At 38.7% G+C, this 25,747-nt stretch overlaps 2 protein-coding genes across 2 annotated transcripts; one reads left to right on the forward strand and one right to left on the reverse strand.

The window, feature by feature from the left end:
• Positions 1–550: 550 nt before the first annotated feature.
• Positions 551–1,057, forward strand: LOC138883491 (uncharacterized). Its single transcript, XM_070164179.1, has one exon. The coding sequence runs from the start codon at positions 551–553 to the stop codon at positions 1,055–1,057; it is 507 nt and encodes a 168-aa protein (XP_070020280.1).
• Positions 1,058–22,113: 21,056 nt separating this feature from the next.
• LOC138883492 (uncharacterized) lies at positions 22,114–22,629 on the reverse strand. Its single transcript, XM_070164181.1, has 2 exons — positions 22,454–22,629; positions 22,114–22,243 (listed from the first exon to the last, which is right to left on the reverse strand). The coding sequence occupies exons 1-2, from the start codon at positions 22,627–22,629 to the stop codon at positions 22,114–22,116; spliced, it is 306 nt and encodes a 101-aa protein (XP_070020282.1).
• Between the last annotated feature and the right edge of the window lie 3,118 nt (positions 22,630–25,747).

Consider the following 25,747-nt stretch of genomic DNA (forward strand, 5'->3'; position numbering starts at 1 on the left):
TGGTTATGTGTTGGGTCAGCACGATATCATCGGAAGGAAAGAGCAAGTCATCTACTATCTCAGCAAGAAGTTCACATCTTATATGGTTAAGTATACTCCCCTTGAGAGGACGTGTTGTTCCCTAACTTGGGTAGCGTGGAAGTTGAAGCATTACTTGTCGTCCTACACTACTTACCTCATTTCTCACCTGGATCTTCTAATGTATATCTTTTAGAAGCCCATGCCCACAGGAAGGCATACAAAGTGGCAGATCTTGCTCACAGAGTTTGACGTCATATGTGTGACTCGGACGGCAATGAAAGCCCAAGCTTTGGCCGATCACTTGGCCGAGAACCCGATGGACGAAAAATATGAACCTTTGAAGACTTATTTTCCTAATGAAGAGGTAATGCACATTGACGAGGTCGAGAAGGAGGAAAAGCCCGGTTGGAAACTCTTCTTTGATGGGGCTGCTAACATGAAATGCGTTGGGATATGAGCTGTGCTCATTTCTGAAACAGGGCATCACTACCCTATTACGGCTCAACTTCGTTTCTTTTGTACCAACAACATGGCTGAGTACGAGGCATGTATTTTCGGTGTAACACTAGCTGTAGATATGGGAATCCAGGAAGTCTTGGTCTTGGGAGACTTAGACCTTCTGGTGCACCAGATTCAAGGAGAATGGAAGATGCGGGATTTAAAGCTTATACCGTATCGACAATGTCTGCATGATCTTTGTCAAAGGTTTCGATCTATAGAATTCAGGCACATTCCAAGGTTCCATAATGAGGTTGTCGACTCCTTGTCTATCTTAACGTCAATGTTGCACCATCCGGACAAACCTTACGTTGATCCTCTGCATATTCAAGTTCATGATCAGCATGTTTATTATAATGTGATTGAAGAAGAACTTGATGGTGAACCATGGTTTCATGATATCGGGGAGTATATCAGAATGGGGTTATATCCAATACAGGCCAATGGCGATCAAAAGAGAATAATTCGATGTTTGGCAAGTGGATTTTTCTACAGTGGAGGAGTTTTGACAAAAGAACTCCAGATCTCGGATTATTGAGGTGCATCGATGCAAAGCAAGCCACGAATATCATGACCGAAGTACATTCCGGGGTTTTCAGGTCGCATATGAGTGGGTATGTTCAGGCAAATAAGATTCTTCGAGTGGGTTATTATTGGTTCACCATGGAGCGAGATTGTATTAGTTTTGTGCGTAAATGCCATTAATGCCAAGTACATGGAGATTTGACTCATTCTCCACCATCTGAATTGCACACAATGTCCGTATCATTGCCCTTTGTTGCTTGGGGTTCGGAATCCTAAAGGTGATCATCAAAGATAATGGGGCTAATCTTAACAGTCATCTGATGAAAGAGGTATGCCAATAGTTTAAGATTACGCATCGCAATTCCACCCCATACCACCCCCAAGGCAAATGGAGTAGTCGAGGAAGCCAACAAAAACATAAAGAAGATACTTCGGAAAATAGTGCAAGGCTCCAGGCAATGGCATGAAAAGTTGCCCTTTGCATTGTTGGGTTATCGCACTACTAATCGCACTTCAGTAGGTACAACTCCTTATTTGTTGGTATATGGCACAGAAGCAGTGATACCCGCGGAAGTTGAAATCACATTCCTTCAGATTGTTGCTGAAGCTGAAATTGATGACGATGAGTGGGTCAAAACCCATCTGGAGCAATTGAGTTTGATTGATGAAAAAAGATTGGTACCAGTGTGTCATGGCCAATTGTATCAAAAGAGAATGGCAAGAGCATATAACAAGAAGGTGAGTCCACGGAAATTTGAAGTGGTTCAGCAAGTATTGAAACACATCCTTCCACATCAGGCTAAGGCGAAAGGCAAGTTCGCCCCGAATTGGCAGGGGCCGTTCATCGTAACGAGAGTGTTGTCCAATGGTGCTTTATATTTAACAGATATAGAAGACAAATGTGTAGACATGACTATCAATTCTGATGCATCCAAATGATATTATGTATGATTTCTTTGGTTTAAATTGTGTTTGTTTGTACTTGGCATGTTTTGGATATTGGAATGACGAAGCCATTTTATTCTGCTATATAAACACTTTATCCTTTGTTAGACCTTTGAGTCTTATTTATTTCCTTTCATACCCCTTTTTTGGAATCAGTAGCAAAATTCAGAAACATGAACACAAAAGGTAAGTAAAGAAAGAAAGAGAAAAGAAAAGAGAAAAGAGAAAGAAAAGAATGGAAAATGAGTGAAAAAGTGAAAGGAAAAAGAAAATAAAGGAAAAAAATAGAAGAAAAGAAAAGAAAAGGAAAAAGAGAAAAAGAAAAAGAAAAGAGAAATATCACAACAACAAAGTAATTCCTATGTCATGAACTACGTTCAACCTGATTCCTTTTAAGGATACGTAGGAAACCTCACGATTTCGGTCCCATCAAAGTAAAAATCTAGAAGTCCCCGAGCAAAGAAATTGGGACAGACAGTTGTGTTTGTTGTAAGAGATCTGATTCCAAAAGTTGTAATTTTGAACCCATTCAAGTTGTTTTGAGCCTTTGTCACACCCTTTCTTTCTAACCCTATCCAAAAGCCCACATTACGGTCCAAAGAAAGACCTTCCGACCAGTCCTCGTGAGATGCCAAGTCGAGCAAGTAGAGGTGATTCATATCAGGGGCAACACTCTGTTCTGAGCAAGAAAATGAAAAATGAGAGAGTCCTATTGGTGAAAACCCTCACGGGCACCGTAAGGCAAAGGAAAGCTGAGAGAAATTTTAAAAAATGAGAGAGTCTTATTGGTGAAAACCCTCATGGGCATCGTAAGGCGATGGTGAGTTGAGAGATGAGTAAATGAGAGAGGTTTTTTTGGTAAAAATCCTTCAGGGCACTGCAAACCGAACAAGGTCATTGTTTTGGTAAAGAAATTGGGTTATGGAGATCATATGGCATAAGGTATGATAACTGAAAGGCGATTGGTTGAATAGGTTGGCCGATTAATCCGAAATGCATGTCATGATCATTGGTACCAGTTGCTCTATTCAGATAAGTCTCTTTCCCTCTTCTACCCCAAACAATCATCCGATTTTGAAATTTCTTCTTAATTCCTAACTCTCGAAGTTATTGCATTTCATTTCTTTTAGGTTTATTTCTCTAAGGTTTTTCCAATGTCAGCCTTGTTTAATCAAGAAAAAAAGGATTTCAAAGCTTAGTACCAACTTCCAAATTGCACGAAGAAAGTGCGGCCAAAGCATACCAGTGATACCATGATGTAAAGTGGAAAATAAGGTGTCAGTGGAAGCTCCATTGGTCGAATGGTTTAGTAATCCTGTGGGAGATACAGAGGTTCAGGTAGAAGGGTCAGAAATGTAAAATAACGGTTTGGTTGTAGAGCACGGGTTATCCAAGGTCCCACGGGTGGGAGTTAGTCAGAAAGTTAAACGGTTCTTCGCCAGTTCAAGGCAGCCAGTCAAAGCAAAGCACGGCAGCAGAAGGGCCACCTTCAGCATGAATGCCACAAACTAACCACCACATTTTTAAATTGACAAGATATTTCTTTGATTTGAAACAGGGGCAGAAAATTTCATTTATTTCGGAGAAACCCTCCATAAGGAAAGCAAGTACCGGACAGGTTTGACCATAAATTCTCAAGACCCTCCTGGACAATGGGACCTAGTTAAAATTCAAAACATTCATGAGTAACCAGATCTAACAAAGGCTCTACCTTGAGGAAATATAAGTTGGCTTTGAAGTCTTCATGCTTAGTATGAGATTCAATTTGAAATTTTCAAGACCCTCCTGAATAATGGGACTTAGTTTAAGACCTCCCTTAGATGCTGAGATTTAGCATAATTTTCACCGTTAGGAAGCTGAATTTAGCTCTGAAATTTTCACCCCTAAGATGAGATTTGATTTTGAATTTCAGGACCATCCTGGACAATTGGATGTAGTTTTAAGATATTCATAGATAACAAGATTTAGCAGAAGTCATACCTTTAGGAAATATAATTTAGCTTTAAAACTGTCACGCTTAAGATGATATTCAACCGGAAATTTTCAGGACCCTCTTGAATAATGGGATCTAGTTTTTAAATTCTTTGAGATTTTTTGATAACAAGCATCAGTTAACATTCACAGATGTTCACAATATCAAACTAGGGCAGAAAAACTTCTTTTGTTTTGTCTTCTTTTCTTGAAATCAGGTGCCCACCTGAAAAACCAGGGAGAAAAACACGAGTTTCAAGAATAGAAAGTAGTTCAGGTTCAAGCAATCAGGCACCCACTGGGAGAAACAAGGGAAGATAGTTCAAAGAAAAGCAGCTTCAGAGAAAGCAATGCAAGTGTTGGAAATCAGGTGCTCACCTAGAGAACAAAGGGAAAGCAGTTCAAGTGTTGGAAATCAGGAGCCCACCTGGAGAACAAAGGGAAAACAATTCAAGTTTCAGAGGAAAGGAAGACAATTCAAGTGTTGGTAATCAGGCTCCCACCTGGAGAACAAAGGGAAAGCAATTCAAGTGTTGGAAATCAGGGGCCCACCTGGAGAACAAAGGGAAAGCAATTCAAGTGTTGGAAATTAGGAGCCTACCTGTATAACAAAGGGAAACAGTTCAAGTCTTAAGGAAAAATAGTGCAAATGTTGGTAATCATGAGCCCGCCTAGAGAACAAAGGGAAGCAATTCAAGTTTCAAGGAAAGACGATTCAAGTTCAGCAATCAGGAACCCACCTGGAAAACAAAGGGAAAACAATTCAAGTTTCGCAGGAAAGAAGATAATTCGAATGTTTGTAATCAGGCGCCCGCCTAGAGAACAAAGGAAAAGCACCTCAGAATACAATTCAAGTCAGCAACAAAGGAATTTCACCTGGAGAGTATAAGTCAACAGAGCAACAAAAACTGCAAGATCAAGTTGAAGATATAGATAGAATTCTTGTAATTCATAGATCATAGTTTAGGCTAGCTTCTTTTATTTTGTCTTGGTGTAATAAGGGGTTCAGCAAGCAGTAGCAGCAGCAGCACCAATAGTGAATTCACAGCTTCCCGAAAGTCACAGCTATCGAAACTTCCCAAACTACACTGACCTGATTCCTTTATAGCCAAGGATATGTAGGCAACCTCGGAAGCAGGTGCGGTCAAATATTTCAAAAATAATTCCCACGGAGTATCCAAACGGGCAAAAATCGCTCGTATCCGCTCACTTTATCTTTGCACGAAAAATCTTCATGTTTCCGAGCAAAGAGGGGCAGCTGTGAGCACGTTATTTTTTCCCTATATGAATTACTCCTATAAAATTCAAGAAAATAAAAATTTTCCATTATTTGCAATATTATAGGATTTTGTGAGAATTTGCGCTAATTACTTGCATTTCTGTGCATGTTTATTTCTATTTAAATCATGAAAAAAGTACAAAAAAACATCATGCATTGCATTTAGGTTATTCTACAGTTCCAAGATTAATTAGTCAGTTATTTGTTTTGTTAAAAATGAAAGCACAAAAGTTGGCTCATTTTTACAATTATTATCTTTAATTTTAGATTGTTGATTTCTCTTTTAATTTACGAACAGATAATTTTTATGAATTTTGTAATTTGATAATTAGATTAATTTTACAACTTGGACTAATTTGGGATAATTTAGGATTTTTATTAATTTAGGAAGAAGAAAAAGAAAAAAAATGAAAGGAAAAGGAAATAATTATAAAATAAAAGAGAAGGAAAATTTGAATTTGTTATAAAACCCGAAATTGGGCCAATTTGGTGGAAACCCAAACTATGTTGTAGCCCAATACAACCAGGTCCAAGTCCCGTACCCGGTCCAAAGCCTTCAATCCGCGAGACCCTTGAAACGACGTAGTATGAGGCAATACAACGTCGTTTTGAGTTCAGTTGTGTTAAACCAATCTTGGCCCTTCATTTTCCTTCATCCAACTGCCTTAAGAGCTTCGCCCTTTATAATTAAAAGTGTCAGAATATCACCCAAACAACCTAGGACCCTTTCACTTCACTTCCTCACCCCAGTTCATCTCTATGAACCCTAGCTCGCTGCCCTGAAATTCCTAAGCCCCCACCGGCCGGCAGTGTGGCCCAGCCAACCCCAAATCCTTACCACACAAGCACCACCCACCCTTGATTCCTAATACACCACCGCATCTCCCAAAATCTCCACCAAATCCGGCCAGCTTTAAATCTAAAAAAAAAAGAAAGAAAAACCTTCAAATTCTTCAAGTTTCCAAGAGCGATTGAGCCAGAAACTTGTATTGATTGTTTTTTCTCGATGAGAACATGCAATTAATACCAATTTCAGTTCAAATCAGAGAGTGTCGGAGGTCCGTTCAAGCCAACTGTCCGTCTGCCTATTTTAGGTATCTCTGTTCATTTTTTTCGGCCTTTGTTTTATTCCCATCTTCGTCTCCTTCTGGTTTTATATTTTTGTTTTTGTTTTTCTGTTTTAGATCGTTTTGCTTGCATGTTAGGATTAAGTCATGTTAGTTTATAATATTTAGCTTAATAATACGATTAGCATTTGTCAATTTTCCTTCTCCTTCTTTTTTAATATTATTATTATTCTGCTCCATTAAGGATTTCATGGTCAGGGTTTAGAATTGGTTTAGTATGCATTTTCTTGGGAATTCATTTGCTTAAACATGAACTTGGTCTTGCTAGTGCAAGAAGCCCAAAGAGCTATTTGAAGCTCGGTGGTGCAGGGGCCCAAAGGCACTTGGGCAGTTTGGTTCAAGGTCTGGTGCGTTGAAGTAATTAGTAAGCGTTTGAGGGGTATTTTAAGGAATTTGATAGGGGAATCTCCCCTAACCCTTTGGAAATTTCTAGGAAGGTGGGATTGGATTAGTTTTAACAAACAACTTTAAAATGCAAGGGCTGAAAGGAATAGATAAAAATTGGGGAAGGTGTAAATGGAAAAGTTAAAATATCAATTCTGCTGCCTTAAGGGCTTTCTATAAAAGACTTGTTTCCTTCATTCTCAAGGGAGAGGAGAATATTGAAAAGATAAATGGTTGAGCCATTCATACTCTGATAATACTAAAAAAAATTGTAGTCTTTTGGTCAAACTTGTCTTGGCTTTGTTTTTTAACATTGATTGTTAGTCAGAATTTGAAAGCTTCAAAGAATTTTTGTTCATCTGGTTTTAAAATGATCTAAAGTGGGCTAAAAATTGGTGTTGGTGTTGCTGATCTACTGTTGTTGCTAAGTTCCTCACTATCCTTGTTTTTTCTAAACCTTCAGGTATTTCTCGACTCTGGACAACATATGAGATGTAAATGTGTACTCCAAATGTGGAAAATATGTTGAATACAAGTTGTTATTTTGTTGAATCTTACTTTCTCGTTCTTCAATTGCATTCGTGTTTTGTAATAACTTAATTTTTATATGTATTCTACTGTCCTTTTATGTTAGTGATGTGGTATCATATTATTAAGTTTGGGATTAAGTCTTCAATGTCTCCTATTATGTGGTAAGTCGATTTAAACTTGCTTTGGATATGGGGAAATGCTCAGGGTTCTGTTTTCTGTAGTGAGGGTTTAGGTCATATAATGAATTACTTTAGGTTTACGTTTAATTTTGTTCAAATTGTTGTTGATTTTTAGATTAAGAGATTAGTCATGGAATAATTTCGTTGGTTTTTTTTCCTTATAAAGTTTAGTTCAAGCATTTTGTCCTTAAAGAGTTACAAGTTGAGTAATAGGCTGTTAGCCTGATAAATATTAACTATTTCAAACTTTGAGAATTTTACTACTGTTTGTTGGGTTATAATCAAGGTTTGAATCTCTCACAACGTGTTTATAATTTAGCTTGGGCCAAAATTAAATTTAGAATGCTGCTTCATACTGATTATTCAATTAAATTCAAACAATTTTTATTTAGATAGGTGATATGATTATTTGGGTGTTGTATCATTTGGGGATTTGTACATCAATTCGCACATGCTGATCATAGCTAAAAAGCTCAATCCGATTCCTTGGGCCGCAGATGCTCCTTCTGCTCTGTGGGGACTCGATATTGAGTCACATACCCCTTTAACATTATTCTTTTATCAGACTTAGCCTATCTTGGGCTTGAGGTGCAAGGCCACTTGTAAATAGGGAAACTATTTGCCTTACCATCCTTTGGGCTTGCTGTCAAGCCCAAATCCCTATTTAAAGTGTTGCTGCAGATTATTTATACAACAGGCTTGGCCCAAACGCCTAAAAGCCCAGCGCGCCCCTGTAATTAGTAGTTGTGCAAACATGGCCTCAAATTGCGTTGTTTAAAGTAATTCTTGTAATTAGGATGAAGTGTGCCATTTAACTATGTCACCTATGGCCCTCGTAAGACTAGAAATCACTTGAGGAAATAGATTTGAGGCATGCCATAGGCAAATTAAATCATCTATGCCCTCACACATGTTATAATTTAGATATTAAAAACGAACTTTATAGTTTGCTTTAGGCGCGTTGATTATATAATTATCATAGTTATTACTAAAATCCGGGGGTACATTTCATGTGACCCGGTTTTAATTTCCAACAAGGTTAAAAAGAATGTGTCGTGAATCACGGGTGCATTTCATGTAGTGTGGCTTGCGATGTGTTTTAAATAACCTTGAAATAGTTCCTTAAATATCTAAAAGCGGTTAAAGTCAAAAATGCACATAGGTTTAAAAGTGTTTTAAAATCAGATAATTAGGCCAATAGTAATAGTTGAGCGACCGTGCTAGAACCACGAAATCCGGGAATGCCTAACACCTTCTCCTGGGTTAACAGAATTCCTTACCTGAATTTCTATGTTTGCGGACTATAAAATAGAGTCAATCTTTCCTCGATTCGGGATTTAAACCGGTGACTTGGGACACCATAAATTATCCCAAGTGGCGACTCTGATTTTTAATTAAATAATCTCGTTTCGAATGTCACTTAAATTGGAAAAACTCCCTTATACCCCCCTCGGGTGGTAAAATAGGAGGTGTGACAACCCAGGTACTTTTTCACATGCTTCTTGTCACTTGAGGAAAGATCTTCCTACCAGTCAAGCAACAATGGAGGGATATTGCTAACCATACTGAATCTGGGGACTTCGTGCCTTATTATCTGCAAAACAAAAGGGTTAGGCCTTACCCCCACAGACTCGACTATTTATACATTTATGATCAGCATATCGGCATTTAGTCCTCCAAATTAATGTACAGAACGTGATTGCATCCATTGGAATTATGGAAAACCCGCTGGACTTTGGATAAGGCTTATCTTAAAAGATCATTATGTGGACAAAATAACTGATCCAACTAGGTTTGACCATGATGCATGCACAATTTCAATAGAGTAAGGTTTCTATTGGGGTTTTAGACTGGTACTCTCAAGCGGACAACTTGTGGGGGAAGGCACGGAACCATTGACTACACCGCTGATCGACTGGTTTTACCGCAAATAAGCCTTTCCGAATTTAAGGGTAATAAATAGGAAGAGGACAACCACTCATTAAAGCGTTGTAATAGGATTTGAGACGCACAAGTGGAATATGATGTGGAGCATGATTTATGCATCAGTTAATAATATGTAGGCAAGTATTTTCACATAAGAAAAAATAAATACAGTATTTAGATAATTTAAAAGACAGTTACAAAAAAAAGGAAAACAAAGAGACAAGTCAGTTTTCAGGGTAAAAAAGAAATCATAAATGCTTGAAAAATAGACAGTTAAATTCAAGTAAGGGGCAGAGTACGGGATAAGCATACTTGGACTAATTTGTAAAGATAAGTTTGTTATGGTCAGAGCCTAAAAATATCCCTAGCAAAGTCGCCATGCTGTCGCGCCCCCTTTTCCTTCCACGAGGAGAAGTCCGGGTTTCGACATTCATGGGGGTAATAACTCATTTCCTTTTGAGAATTGGGTATTTGAAGAGTCGTCACCTAACAAATTATGGTGTGTTAGGGCACCTAGAGTGATTAACTCTTGAGTTGGTTAACATTACAAGAGATTAGGGTAAGGGCTCGAGGTAACCTCGAAGGGAAGGTGTTAGGCACCCCTCTTGGTCCACAACTTGTGGGTCCCGACCGAACTTATATTTACAAATTAGTCCATATAAATAGTTGAACCAAATAAATTGCAAATAAAGCACGTTGGATAGTTCAAGTTGTAAGATAAAGGTTGGAACAAGTTGTAAAAGACAAAAGTTTTGAATAGAGAAAGGGTTAGGTAAAGAGGGGTCCTAGGTTGTTTATCCTATAGGATCACTCCACGCAATGTCTGGTAAACACTCCTCGATGAGGGGCTACACGTGACATTAACACGTAGTCACCATATCCCATGTCTACCCTTCCATCCCCCTATTGCTCATGCAAAGCGAGTGTTTGGTCACTGATTCCTATTGCGTGCTGCTACCCGTCCCTTATTAATAGTCCCGAAGGGTGTTAGGACCTCTACCTATAGGTGGTTCTAGACGTACCCCAATGGTTTTAAAAGGCGAAAATTCTAAGGCGACAGTCAAAACATTTAGGACTTTCACATAATATGAGCAATTAAGAGGCTCACAGTTTCCTCCTCAAACAAACATACAAGCAGCACAACTCAAACACAGTTAAGGTCTTCATTAATTAAAGTCCTAAAGCAGGATCTCCAAGTGAATATGAAGAAACACACCAAACTTTTATACCCATAAGTTATAACCTAGTAGCTGCCTAGGGATTCCCTTGTTTAAAAGCTTATTAGAATCAGAAACATTAAACGACGGAAACAGCTTCGGGGAAATGCAGGTTTTGAAAAATGCCCTAAGGCTTGCCTATATACAGTATACTGTGTCAATATTAATGCATAAACAAACATGTTATTGAAACAGACTCCTTTAATACCTATAAGCATGGTATCTAATGAGATTAATGCAATTTTGAAAGGACTTGATTCAGGAAATGTCATCGCTTAATAAGACCAACTTTAGAAATGAACTAGGCATAATAAAATTGATTTATTAGGCTAAATTGAATTTCCATACAAAATTGCGAGTATAGATCCCTATAGACATGATATATAGGCGTATTACTGTTTTTAGCAACGTACAGAAAGGCTGATTAAAACTGAATCGGAGTCGAATCTTATAAGCACGACATCTACTGATTTTAGACATGATTGTTTAGAACCTGTAAACATGGTTTCTAACATGACAAAAATGCAGAACCATGGTTTCTAGATGATTAGCCTTGGCTTGCAGCCGGCTAATAGAAGCAAATAGCACAAGAGAGAGAGAGAGAGAGCAGAGATTTTTTAGTAAGAGAGGTAGTTTTGAAAACCAAGTGTTCATGTGTGTTGTGTTTGTTAAAGACTTAAAGTATTTAAAGTTGAAAGTAGGTAGTGAAATAAGGTAAAAATCATAGTAGTATAATAATTTAAGAGCTCATAATCAATCAATTAGAGAATCAAGGAAGTACTCCCTTAAGTTAAGGGAATCAAATCAAACGGGAATATTCAATATCATATAAGGCAAGAAGAAAAATCAGTGCATGACTAAATAAGGAAGGAGTCAAGGTTCAGTAAGCATAGAGTAGTCGATTAGGACTAAATTCATAAAGCCTTAATTAAGGACACAACTCAGTAGAAATATATATAATATGAAATATGGTAAGGAAATTAGTCAGCTTAAACAAACGGGGTAAAGATTTTAGGTCTTTAAAAGAAAATCTTTCAATCACCATCAATTAAGGAAATCAGAATCAATCAAGAGGGAGTCATGATTTTGCATCTTCAACATATAAATAGAGATGAACGAACAGGTGTAGCAAATAAACAAGGTTACCCATAGTGACAGAAATAAGCAAGAGATTAACAAACAAAAGGAGGATAGTCATACAGAAGTGACATAAGTAGGCTAAAGATTTAGTAGAAAACCCATTTGAAGCATGGTAACCGACATAAACTTTAACAAAATAAGGTAGCGATGCTGACACATAGAACCAAAGCAAATAAGGTCTTAAAGTTAGTAGGAACATAGGATCAGTCAAAAATAAGCAAGGAAAGAGGTTTAATCATAAAGAAGTCGGTTAAAACAAGTGTAAAAAGAACTCCAAGAAAACCCTAATTTTTTAAAGGAAGTAAAATGTTAAAAATTGAGGATCTTTCAGAAGAAGCTCGAGAATAAGCAAATCATAGAAGGAAATAGGCTTAAAGTGTTAAAAATAACATAGATCTTAAGAGATTCAGACGAGAGTTATGGTTTCAAACGAAACCCAAAAGAACCTGTCGTAACTTCACAAATCGCAACACATATGGTGTGATTTTGTCCAAAATCACACCAGATAAGCCATGAACAGGGAAGCAGAAACCCTAGGTCCAAATCGGCATGCCCCGGGACCCTTGAAGGTCTTAGAGATGATGAGCAAGGCGGTGAGATACCCATTGGAGGCTTGGGGTAGAAAGGTAGGTCGCTGGAGATGACTGGAGAAGGAGGCGATTGACAGAGTCTAGGGTTAGGTTTGAGAAAGGGGATAAGATGAGAGCATCTAAAAGCGGCGGGGATTTGGAAATGAGTAGGGTTAGGGGGTCATTTGGAAATTAAAAAGGAAAGGATGAATGAGGGCCATTGATCTTTTAGATCAACGGCTAGGATTTAAGATGGCTTGGGTCGGGTAAGAATAATTGGGGCCTGTGTCGGGTTATTAAATAGGAAATTGGGTTGGGGATTGATCCGATTTGGGCCATAATTGAAAGCCAAATTTGGTTATTATTTAAATAGCTAGTTTTCCCTATTTTAATTTATAAAGAATAATAGGTAATTTCTGGAAAATAATTTAGGGTGCCAAAATGATTTAAAATATATAATGATCATTTTAAAAATATAGGGACCAATTTTATGCATATAAAATATAATTATACCTTAAAATGGGCTAACATTGCAATTATATGCAATTTTAGCTTAAAAAATACAAAATGTAACTGTAAAAATACATAAAAATTACACTAGCCATATTTTGGCATAAGTATAGAAATCAAATAAATTAATTATCAAAACAATAATTTTATAAATAATTATTGGGGATTTTATGGATAAAAAGGAGAGAAAATAAATCAATTTAAACCCTTAAAATTATGAAAAAATAATAAAAGCCTTGTGCTTGCTTATATATGCAAATATATGCTATTTTGAAGGCATTTATGTATATTTAAAATATATAGAAAAATATTGGGTATCAACAGTGGTCGCGAACGCGAAGCGTTGGGTGCATTACCCTTCGCAAACACGATCAGGTTTTCGCGAGCGCGAAGAATGGGAACTGGTGGAGGGGAAGGATACTCTACGCGAACGCGGCAAGTGGCTCGCGAACGCGAATGTTGGGGGGGTATACCTTTCGCGAACGCATAGGGTGTCTCGCGAACGCGAAGGTCACTAGACCACAGCTTCGCGAACGCGAAGAAGGTCAGTCCAGTATTTTAAAAACAGAATCAAAAATGGGAGTCTCCCATAATTTCATATTTTCCAAACCAAGAAGGTTTAGAGGCGATTTTCAAGAGATAAGTTCTTCTCCAAAGTGTTGGTAAATGATTCTAAACCACTTTCTTTCAATTTCCCATTGTTTTTCATCAATTTTCAACCAAAAATCTAAGGTTTTCATGGTAGAAATTGGGTATTTGGGTAGAATTAGGGATTTTTGTATAATTGGTATTTAGACCTTGTTTTGGGTTGGATTCCGAAACAAATTACATATTTGGGCCCGTGGGTGAATGAGTGAATGGGTTTTGGTCCGAATTTTGGGATTTGACCAAGCGGGCCCGGGGTTGATTTTTTACTTTTGAGGAAAAATGTTGGGAAACTTGTAATTGTGCATTGGAATTTATTTCTTTAGCGATAATTGATATTATTAAGTTAATTATGATTAGATATGAGTGGATTGTAGGTGGAATCTAGAGAAAATCAATAATTAAGGCTTGAGTTTGGCCGTGGAATCGAGGTAAGTGTTTGGTCTAACTTTGACTTGAGGAATTAGGGATTCCCGACTTAATTGCTATGTGAAATTCCATGTGTGTGGCGTATAGGTGTGCTGACGAGTACCTATACGACACTAGTTACCATTTTAGCATGTTCCCTTCCCTGTTTCCTAATATATTATTTCCTGTCCTAATTGCTACTTGCTCATAAATATTTCCATGTCTAATTGTTTCATGTTAACTGTTGTTTTCTCTATTGAAGTATTAATTGTTTCGTAGTTTTATTTTATTACCTTGTTGGTTTGTTGGTGCTTCATGGTACACTTGGTTAGTCTCACTGTGTAGTATTTATTTGTTGAAGTTTCTTAATTTTATAGATCTCCCGTGGTTATGATTTGAGGTATAAATGTTGTGGAGGGTTTGAGCTAAACTGTGAAACGCTTATTCTCATTTTATGATTTGTGCTGATATGTGGGATCAGGTTGCATGCTACAATAGGAGGAATAATGGTGAATGTGATTGTCTGGTATGATCGGGTTGCGCGCAACAACAAGGAGTAATAACGGTGGACAAGTGGGATCGGGTTGCACACCGCAACAAGAGGAATAAGGGTGATATATTGAGGAGTAATAAGGGTGGACTGGTGGGATCGGGTTGCATGCCGCAACAAAGAGTAATAAAGGTGAAAGTTCATATTGATATTGATTATGTGGTGGGATCGGGATGCGCGCCGCATCATTTGTTGTTTATGTCTTCTTTCCGCTGAGATTCACTATTGTAGCGTTGAAACTCACTTAAGAATTGGTTATAGGTAAGTATTGGTAGAAAGCCTGGGTTCTGTATTTATTTAATGCAAGTTACTATTATATTTCATTCTGAAATTACTTTATGTCTTACTATAAACTATTGCAGGTTATAGATTGTTATGCCCCTCCGTAGCCTTGTCACTACTTCGTCGAGGTTAGGCTCGACACTTACCAGTACATGGGGTCGATTGTACTGATACTGCACTCTGCACTTTCTGTACAGATTTTGGAGGTGGTAGTGGCTGATCGAGAGGTGGGTTGCTGATACTGCATTCAGGATATCCAATGTAGTCCTGCAGGCGTCCGCAGGCCCTGGCATCCCCACCTATCTTTACTTCATTTCTGTTATACTTTCTTCGAGACAGATGTATTTTCTTTCAAACCATTACTTGTAGAATTCATAGAATGTTCGTGAGTTGTGATATCAGTTTCTGGGTGGTATCTATTTCGGCTTTCGTTAATAGTATATGAGTAATCAGTTAAATTATATACTTCCGCTTTTATTTCCGCTGACTTAATTTTGTTAAATTTTAATTATAAAAAGGAAAAAAGGAAAAAGGTGTAATATTCTTTAATGTTGGCTTGCCTAGCGAGTACCAGGTTAAGCGCCATCACGATCTCCAAGGTAGAAAATTCGGGTCGTGACATTTAGTGAGAAAAAGAAAACGTAAGCCCCAGCAAGATGCAATTTGCTTCTTTGACCTATGAAAGAAGAAAGATATCATCTTTTGTGTCCTACTTTTAATAAAAATATATATATTCAAACTTATAGACGAAATCTGTTCTTAACGAATTGTCATTTTTTTTTAATTATTTAAACAACTGATACTTTTTTTATATTTCTGTATATTTTATTATTTAGCAAATACTATTTCAGATCAAATAGATATCCGTACCAATCATTCAATTACAAAAAAGTAAGAAAAGCGGAAGAAACATAAAAAGCAGGACGAAAAATAAAAACTTGACTACTGATGTAGGTTTAACCAAAATTATTTGTGCAACACATAATAGAAAAACATACATTAGCAAATGTTATTTTAGATCAAATAGATACTGATATCGCTCATTTAGTTACAAAAAAACAATAAGAAAAGAGGAAGAAACTTAAAAATCAGGTATAAAGAAAAACAAAAACTTGACTATTCATGTAGGTTTTACCAAAAAGGTTTGTGCAGTACATAACAGAAAGATATACATTACAAATTTTTCAATTAAGCTCCAATGAAAAAGGGTAAATAATGTCCACGATCCAAAATCTATTAAAGGTCGTGCTGGCGCCGGACACCACTGTCAGGAAAGCCAACAGTAGATAATAAATTTGATTTTCATTTTAGTATTTTTAAAATTCATAATTTCCTTCAATTTAATAGTAAAAAGGTGGAATTACGGAGTAAATAATAATATTTTAATCATTTCAATACAGAGTAACCCATCATCACCCCAAAATCCGGTGTCACAAGTGCATCATCATCAACTAGGAAAAATAAAATAAAATACATCATCTGTCCGGAATACAACTTTGCACAAGAGAGAGAAATATAAATACTCTGAAGGAGACTCTACTGGATGCGGATCGTAACATAAGATGCAGCTCACCTAAGTCCCCGTATCAACTACGCCGATGCGCCCACAAGACCACTAGACATACATGTGCATGTACAACAAAATATATAGCAAGTATAGTGTGAGCACGAAAACAACGCGCACCCAATAAGTATCCCGTCTAACCTCGGAGAAGTAGTGACGAGAGGTCAACTCCGAAACTTACTATGGGCTATAAATAAAATGCTAATAATATGATTTAAACATGAGTTATATAAATGTCTGTAAGCTCCACATTTGAAGTAAGTAAGCAATTCTTTTATAATTAAGAAATTTTCAAATTTATTTCTCATCATTTAACAATTTATCTCAGGCCCAAGAGGCAATATCATTTATTATAAATTTCAAAGCAATTAATTCAATCATGTGCAAATCATGTTGAGGTCGTACGACCCGATCCAACATATAAATATAAACTTTGCATTGTCGAGGGTCGAACGACACGACCAATAGAGGCATCTAGTAATCTGCCGAGGCGAACGACCCGCTCCCAAGAGAGTAGTATAAATTTACCCCGTTCGCGAAATATAATTGCGACACGGTTACATATAAATTTCTTAAGTTATTATAATATTCCTCAATTCTTTCGAAAATACAAAGTTCAAATGAAAACATTTAAAATCTTAAATTCCTCAATTTTAATTCTTTTCAAGAAAATTATTACCCAAACCTCAATCTTGCTTCTTCTCAAGGCAAACAATAACCATAAATCAAATAGCAATATCAATAAGGCATGATATAAACCTAACACTACCCGAACATAGGCATAGCTAGTAGCTACGTACGGACTCTCGTCAGCTCGTGCGTACGTCGACCCCGTAATTAGAGGCACATATCAATTTAGTTCACCAATGGAGTTAATTCCCTCTTACAAGGTTAGAAAGGAGACTTACGTCGCTCTGAAGTTCCATGGCCAGCTCCCAAGCCTTTCCAACAACTCAAGCCGATGCCCAACGCTCCAAAACTAGTCAATAAATGAGCAATTACATAAATATATACTCTAATACTCACAACAATTTGCTTTAAACAAATTCCCAACTCCGCTTGAAAAGTTGATAAAATTACCATCAGGCCCACGTGCCCGGATTTCGAAAATTTTCGAAGATAAACTTTACTCATAACCTCACAAACTCAAATACATAATTTATTCTCAATTCCATGCCCAAATTTGTGGTCAAAATCCAAAAATACCAATTTCTAGGTTTTCTACTAAAACCCCACTATTTCTACAAATTTCCATATTTAAATCATATACAAACCATGTATTTAACTTATAATGAGTTGAGAATAATTTACGTTGACATAGATGACCAAAACCTCCACTTAAAACTCTCCAAAAATCGTCCAACCATGAGAGAATGGAAGAAAATGGGCCAAATCCCAGTTTTAAAGAAACTTCACTGCCCAGTCGCACTTCTGCACATGCGGAACATTAACCGCTTTTGTGGTTCTGTAGGTGCGGCTAATATTCAGCTTCTGCGGAGATGCCCCTAGTTGCCTGCTTTCGCTTCTACACCTTCCCTTCTATAGGTGCGATCTCGCTTCTGCGGCGAGGTAACCACATCTGTGATCTCAGATCTGCCCAACACAAATCACATCTGCGCCCTTTTTGGGTGCTTTTACGGCTTCGCACCTACGGCCCAATCTCGGTAGTGCAGTTACACCAGAAGGTAGCTGCTCCAGCACTCCTTCCCAAGTCCAACTCGATCAGTTTACCATCTGGAATCCACCCAAGGACCTCAACCAATTATACCAACACGTCACTAAACACATTAAGAACATAGTTGAGCCTTCAAATCACATCAAACAACATCGACATCATGAATCACAATCCAATTCCTGTCTAATGAGCTTTAATTTAGAACTTCAAACTTCTATATTCGATGCTGAGACCTATCAAACTACATCCGATTGACCTCAAATTTTGCACACAAGTCACATTCGACATTACGCATCTACTCCAACTTTCGAAATCGAAATATGACCTCGATATCAAAAAGTTCATCTCTGGTCAAACTTCTCAAAAACCTTCAAATTTCTAACTTTCGCCAAATGACCCTGAAATGACCTACGGCCCTCCCAATCCTTATCCGAGCGCGCTCTCAGTACCTGAATCAGTATACGGAGTTATTCCCTGGCTTGGAATCCCAAACGGACATTGATAACATTGAAATGTACTTCAACCAAAACTTATGAATTTCTTCCAAAATGCTAACTTCCACGATAGGCGTCGAAATGATCCTGGGTCATCCAAAACATGATCCGACCTTACGCCTAAGTCTGAATCATCATACAAACCTGTTAGAGACTTCAAATATCGATTCCGAGGTCGTTTACTCAAAAACCACACCTTAGTCAATTTTTCCAACTTAAAGCTTTAAAAATGAGAATTTTCATTCCAAATTAACTCCAAACTCCCTGAAATTCAATTCTGACCACACGTACTAATCATAATTCATGAAGTGAAGCTGCTCATGGCCTCAAACCGCCGAACGACATGCTAGAGCTCAAAACAATCGATTGGATCGTTACATTTTTTAACAACCCGGCCGGTCGTTTCGAGATTTATAGTCTCATCCCCCCATTTACTACTTCATTTGTGTTCTACAACTATATTATGATATATCGGGTTAGTTGGTTTGGGTCCGCAGTGGTTTTGGAGTGAATGGAGACACATAGTAACCGAATATTGACTTATGTATAAACGATCCCCGATTTGAATTTTGATGGTTCCCTTAGCTCCGTTAGGTGATTTTGGACTTAGGGGCGCGTCCAAAATATAATTTGGATGTCCGTAGTGGAATTAGACTTGAATTTGCAAAAGTTGGAATTTTGGCGAATTTGACTGGTAGTGGAAATTTTGATATTGGGGCCGGATTTGATTTCCGACAATTTGAGTATGTTTGTGGTGTCATTTTGTTACTTGTATGCAAAATTTGAGGTCAATCAGATGTGTTTTGATTGGTTTCGGCATCGTTTGTGGAATTCATAAGTTTAGAAGTTTTTTAGGCTTGAACCTAGGTGTAATTTGGTGCTTTGATGTTGTTTTGAGTGATTAGAAGGTTCGACTAAGTTTGCATGGGGTTATATGACTTATTGGCATATTTGGTTGAGGTGCTGAGGGCCTCGGGTGGAATTCAGGAGGTTACGACTTGGTTTTGGAATTGGATGAGCAGCTGAAGTGTTGTTGTTGCTGGTGTAATCGCACCTGTGGAGTGAGAACCACAGGTGGGAGTCTGCAGAAGCGAAGAAGGAGCCGTAGAAGCGGTCACGGGCGAGCTGGGCAGAAGCCGCAGATGTGAAGACTTTGTTGCACCTGCGAGGATCGCAGAAGCGAAAAGCTGAGCGCAGGTGTGATGGTTTGCTGCAGGTACGATGGATTCCCGCACCTGAGATAGGTGTAGATGTGTCACGCCCCAACCTCAGAAGGTGCGACCGATGCTCAATCGAGTGAATCCAACTGAGCAAGCCTTACCAAACACTTCCTACCCAACTTAATATGAATAAGGAAACCATGCTTTCATTTGTCTAGACAAGGAAGGTTAGTATATTCAACATCTTTAGTTCATTTCATATCGCAACATTAAACTGTAGATAAGTTAGCTTCAAAGATCCTAATAGAGTTAAAATTTATAGGTAGCACGAGTTTAGATTTACAACATAACTAATAGACTCCCCAAATACCCGTACATAACCCACACATGTGTCTACGGAGCCTCTAAGAGTACAAAAGATAAGTGTGACCATGCCGGCAACAAGGCCCCGGCTATACCTCAAAAGTGGATGTCCGCAATAACAAAAGATACACAATATAACCCCTTGAAGGAGAAAGGGGCTCACCAAGACTTTGAGAAGAAGGTTGCTCCGCTACACACGATCGACACTATCCGCTATGGAGCCACCTACATTCATTAAAAATGTAGCGCTCCGGCAAAAGGGACGTTAGTACCATGGAATAGTACTAGTATGTATAACTAAAGACCATTTTACTAGAAAGAACTATCAAGCAAGTACAAGTAAATTCCATGAGTAAATCAAATATGCAAATCATATAATCTTTCACATAATTTCCATAATTTAGTTTGGGGCATTTCTTTCATACGTTCATCACTGTCCTCAATACCACCGCTATCTTGAGCAGAGTCCGATCACGACCCGACCAGCTAGGTTGCCTCATTGAGGCATATAACTCAATCACCACTTCATTTCCTTTACCCGGAATTCAAAATCAGCACATTACCACCATGTGTGCGGCATGGTGTCCGATCACGACCCGATCGGCTAGGCCGCCTTACCTAGGCGTTGTTCCTTTCTCATTAATCATCACATCTGAAACTTTATTTCACATATATCATAACAATTCCTTGTCACTTAGGGCCACAATTATCACAACATTTCTGTTTTCAATCTTCATCTTGCAATTTGTGATCATAGGCACATACCAAAGCAGTTCAAGTTGCAAGTACAGGTAAGTGTTCACATCATTAGCATGAAAAATTCTTAGCTTTAATCTTGGCTTACAACCTAAACATTTCAACCCATGATTTGTATTCTTCACACATCTTTAAGTATCTAGGATGGTTCATTACCCACATTGAGGCACATCCTTCATGTAGATATATATATAGATATAATTGCAAATCAATTCATACGAAACAATAATCAGTACATCAACAAGTTCTAGTCTTACCACATTTGCGTAATGCCAACAGAGTTCAATTTCTAATAAAAGGGGGTTTTATCCATACATACCTCTATATAGCTTTCCTTACTCTTTACAAAATTCCGAAACTCTTAGCACTTCGATCTCTTGGGATGAAAATTTAGGTGCCTTTACTTGATTATCTTCAAGGATTTAGCAATGTTTCATGGAGCAATTTGATGGGGAGAACTTTCCCTCTCTAAGACCCCTCTATCTCTCTCTCACTCTAAAAATGCCCAGAAATATGCTCAAAATGAGCTATAATACTGAATATAATGATAGGGGGGTCGGGTTAAAATTAAAACATTGGAGCCCCGAGTTGGATCTATGATTGCATTTGCAATCACAAAGTGGAAATGCGACACGCAGATTGGACCGCAAAAAGGCTCCCAAAATCTGAACATTCTGCTTGGGTATGCGACGAAAATACGGTCCGCATACACGTTCTGCGACCGTAAATTGCACCGCAAAACTGACCTTCACAAAATCCCAAGGAAGTTATGCGACGACTATGCGGTCCACATTTCGATTATGTGATCGCATATTTGACCGCATACTTGACCTCAATTTTTACCAACACACTGACTCACTTTGCGATAGATATGTGGTCCGCATACCTGGTACGCGACCGCATTCTAGACCGCGTTTTTGCACTTTTCTGGAAAACTTTGATTCTTGATTTTTAAATGCATAGATCTGCGCAAAGGGTCCGAAGTTCTGAGTAGGAAATTCACAGGGCCTTACACCCTCCCCACTTAAGATCATTCGTCCTCGAATGAGGATCAAGGTTCACTTATTGATAGTCTTAGTGCAATCTTCTGTTCTTTATAACCTGAAACATGTTGCCAGTCCCCAAATTTAGCTAACTCCCTATATTTCCGAAAATTTTGCCAGAGTTTCCTTTGTATTTAGGCCTATCCACCTGTCAGACAGCCCCAAAAACATATCCTAGCAGCGGGTACACATTCCATGGATATAAGGCATGACATAACTCGTACAATACTAACCATGGGTGCATTGGCAACACGTATATATATATATATAACGAAAACAGGACAGTTTTACATAGATCAAATCAGAAGATAAGAGTTCATAGAAGCTAAGTGCATAAAAGCTATTACATGACTATTCGAACAAATGTGGGTACTTCTTTTTCATCTCATCCTCGGCTTCCCAAGTGGCTTCCTCAACTTGCTGGTTTTGCCATAACAATTTCACGGATGCAATTTCCTTATTCCTCAATTTTCGATCTTGTCTATCAAGAATGGCAACTGGAACTTCTTCATATGGCAGCTCTTCATTAACCTCAATAGTCTCAACTGGCACAATAGAGGACGGATCTCCCACTACCTTTCTCAACATGGACACATGAAAGACCGGGTGTACCATTGACATCTCGGGTGGCAGCGCGAGCTCGTATGCCACCTGACCAATCCTTTAAATGATTCTGTACGGTCCGACATACCTCGAACTCAATTTTCCCTTCTTTCCAAACCGCATGATGCCCTTCATAGGGGAAACCTTCAGAAATAGCCAATCATCTTCTTTGAACTCTAAATCTCTGCGACGTACAGCCGAATAGGATTTTTGGCGACTCTTAGCAGTTTTCAATCTCTCCTTAAATATCTTGACTTTCTCCATGGCCTGGTGTACGAGGTCCGACCCTATCAATTTCGCTTCTCCAACTTCGAACCACCCAATGTGAGACCTACATCTCCTACCATACAATGCTTCAAATGGTGCCATCTGGATACTAGCGTGGAAGCTGTTGTTGTAAGCAAATTCTATGAGTGGCAAATGGTCATCCCAACTACCCTTGAAATCAAGAGTTCAAGGGGCCACGAGATTGGCACTTGGCACCACGTGTTGTTGTGAACCCTAACACATGCTCCTAACTTGGCACCATGGGATTCGAGGTTTTAAGTAGGAAATTCACGGGGCCTTACAAGATGCAGTCATGAAGCCGCAGGAAAGGAGCCTGGGATTCTAAGGGAAATCCGCACATGCGATGGAGTTTCTGTAGGTGCAGCATCGCAGATGCGACAAGGAGTTCGCGAGTGTGGTTTTGCTGGGTAGAACCTATAAATAGATGACTTCGAGATTTTTCACCATTTCATCATTTTTGAACTCCGAGTTTGGGGAGTTTTAGAGGGATTTTGAAGTAATCACTAAGGTAAGCCCCTTGAGCCTATCTATCTTCAATAATGATGTTTCCCCACTTATTTTACACCTAGTTGGTGAGTTTTTGAGGTGAGATTTGGGATATTAGGGTTTGAGAATTGTAGAGTGAATTTTGGGGTTTTGGAGGGGCAAATGATGTCAGATTTCGATAATTTTAATATGGTCAGACTCATGAGTGAATGGGATTTCGGGTTTTGTGACTTTTGTTAGATTTCAAGACATGGACCCGAGGCCGAGTTTGAGTTGATTTTGGATTTTGGCTTTAATTTGGTAGCTTTTTGTGGAATTTATCCCTTTATCCTATATTGATTGTAATGTATTACTTGTTACTAGATTCAGGATGTTTGGAAGCCGATTAGAGAGGAAAAGGAATTGCGGAGTAGATATTTTCTTGGTTTGTGATAAGTAATGCTTTCAAACTTAGTTCGGAGGGTTCGAAAACCCCAAATTATGTGTTATGTGATTGGTTTTGAGGTGAGGCACACGTCAAGTGATGGGCGTGCGGGCGTGCACCGTGAGAATTGTGACCTGGTATGTTCCATGGCACTGTATAGTGACTCTATCTTGTTGATATTTGTGTTTTCACCATGTGATAAAGTAATTGATTTGTAAATCATGCTAGATATCATGTTAGGCTTTATGCCGGTACTGTTAGGACCCTTAGTGGTCGTTTTTGCTGTCATCTCACTATTTTCATTGATATTCCGTACTAATTCATGTTCATGCATTTTTATATCATATCTCAGTATTAGTTATTTGTTGATACATTATACCATTGTTACATGTTAGTTTTCATGACATTGTGAGCCCGTGGGTGAGACTGGAGAGGTTGATGACTGAGTGAGGCCAAGAGCCGAATTATGAGTGACAGTTATGGGGTCGGGTTGCACGCCACAGCGATTATATTGATGTTATGATAGCACCTGGGCTATAGGAGCCTCTCCGGAGTCTGTAACACACCCCCAGTGAGTGTAGTTGATATTATTGATGGATGGATCATCCTTTGACATGTATCTTGTACGAAATACTTTATACGTGGAAATGGATCTTCTCCATAGGGCTGGATTGGTCTTCCTCTGTACTGGGTGACTTATAGTCAGTGATGTATATGTTCCGGGATGGATCTTTCCTGGGCCATATAGGCCATATAAAGTACCGAGTGGTTGAGCATTTTAGATTGTAAGCACTTGAGGCTGATGGCATGGTACATCACATACAACATGTGCATTGGCATGTAGATATAGCATACTGTTCAGATCTACTTTACTTTACTTTTTTGAGCCGTTTATTTAATTTGAAATCATGCCTATATTTTTGCACAATTATTTCTATTTTATTTGTACTGGTTGAGTTCGTCCTACCTTTCAGTCCAAAGTTTGGACTCCTTACTTACTTAGTTGGTGTACTTATGTTACTCCATATACCTTGTGTGCAGATCCAGGCAACTCTGTTCACGACGACGATTGGTGATTGAGTCCCCAGAATTAGGAGACTATCGAGGTAGCTGCATAGCGTTCGCAGGCCTTGACTCTCCTTCTTTACCATTAGTTGTGTTTTCAGTTATTTCTCTAGACACTGTAGTGGATTGTATTCTGAATAGACGGTCATCTACTCAGTGACACCCCAGTTTTGGGCTGAATTGAATCGCACTTTGGGATTTATTATGTTTTCAAAAGAGTTTCTTTAATGTTAACTGCTTCCATCATTATTTTAAAGTTATTTTGTTGTGTTGGGTTATTAAGTTGAGGCTTGCCTATTTCCACGATAGGCGCCATCATGACGATTGATTTTGGGTCGTGACAAGTTAGTATCAAAGCCTAGGTTATATAGGTGTCACGAGTCATGAGCGGGTTTGGTAGAGTCTTGCGGATCAGTACGGAGACATTTGTACTTATCTTCAAGAAGCTGCAAAACTCTTAGGAAACTTCACATTATTGAATTCTTATCATGCGACTCTGTTGATACTGGTAACTAAACTTTTGTCATTCTATTCTCTTATAGATGGTGAAGATACGTGCTACTGGGTAGGACGGACAGCCACCAGTTCGCGGTAAAGGCCGTGGTAGGGGAAAAAGTGTAGCCCGCACAGTAGCTATGGTAACACATGCAGATCCACCAATTGCCCCAGTTCAGGATCAGGTCCCAATTGTAGATGCACCAGCGGGACAAGCTCAGGCACCACCAGTTCCCATCATGATCCCAGGCCTTCAGGAGACCTTAGCTCAGATTCTGACCGTGTACACTAATCTTGCTCAGGCGGTCTCTGTTTCTACTGCAACATCTACTCTAGGTCAGGGGAGGTACTCAGACTCCCACCGCCCGCACACTAAAGAAGGTGGTACATGGACTCCAGACAGCGAGGGCACCACTAGCCCAGTCGGTTACACCTGCTCAGGATTATATGGTCCCTATCATGCCTAATGATGAGCAACGTAGATTAGACTAGTTTGGTAGACCCTATCCTCCATCTTTCAACGGTGCATAGGGAAAGGATGCGCAGGGTTTCTTGGATAAGTGTCAAGAGGATTCTCCGTACAACAAGTATTCTGGAGACCAATGGGATCTCGTTCACTACTTC

This window comes from Nicotiana sylvestris, chromosome 12, assembly GCF_000393655.2.
Source record: "Nicotiana sylvestris chromosome 12, ASM39365v2, whole genome shotgun sequence".
Classification (NCBI taxonomy): Eukaryota; Viridiplantae; Streptophyta; class Magnoliopsida; order Solanales; family Solanaceae; genus Nicotiana; species Nicotiana sylvestris.

What these genes read in the sequence shown, in the direction of transcription:
- LOC138883491 (XM_070164179.1), top strand. Translation starts at nt 551, where the DNA reads ATGGCTGAGTACGAGGCATGTATTTTCGGTGTAACACTAGCTGTAGAT.
- LOC138883492 (XM_070164181.1), bottom strand. Translation starts at nt 22,629, where the DNA reads ATGGAGAAAGTCAAGATATTTAAGGAGAGATTGAAAACTGCTAAGAGT. An exon ending in AAGGGAAAATTGAGTTCGAG is followed by an intron (nt 22,244 to 22,453) that starts GTATGTCGGACC and finishes CATTCTTGATAG; the next exon opens with ACAAGATCGAAAATTGAGGA.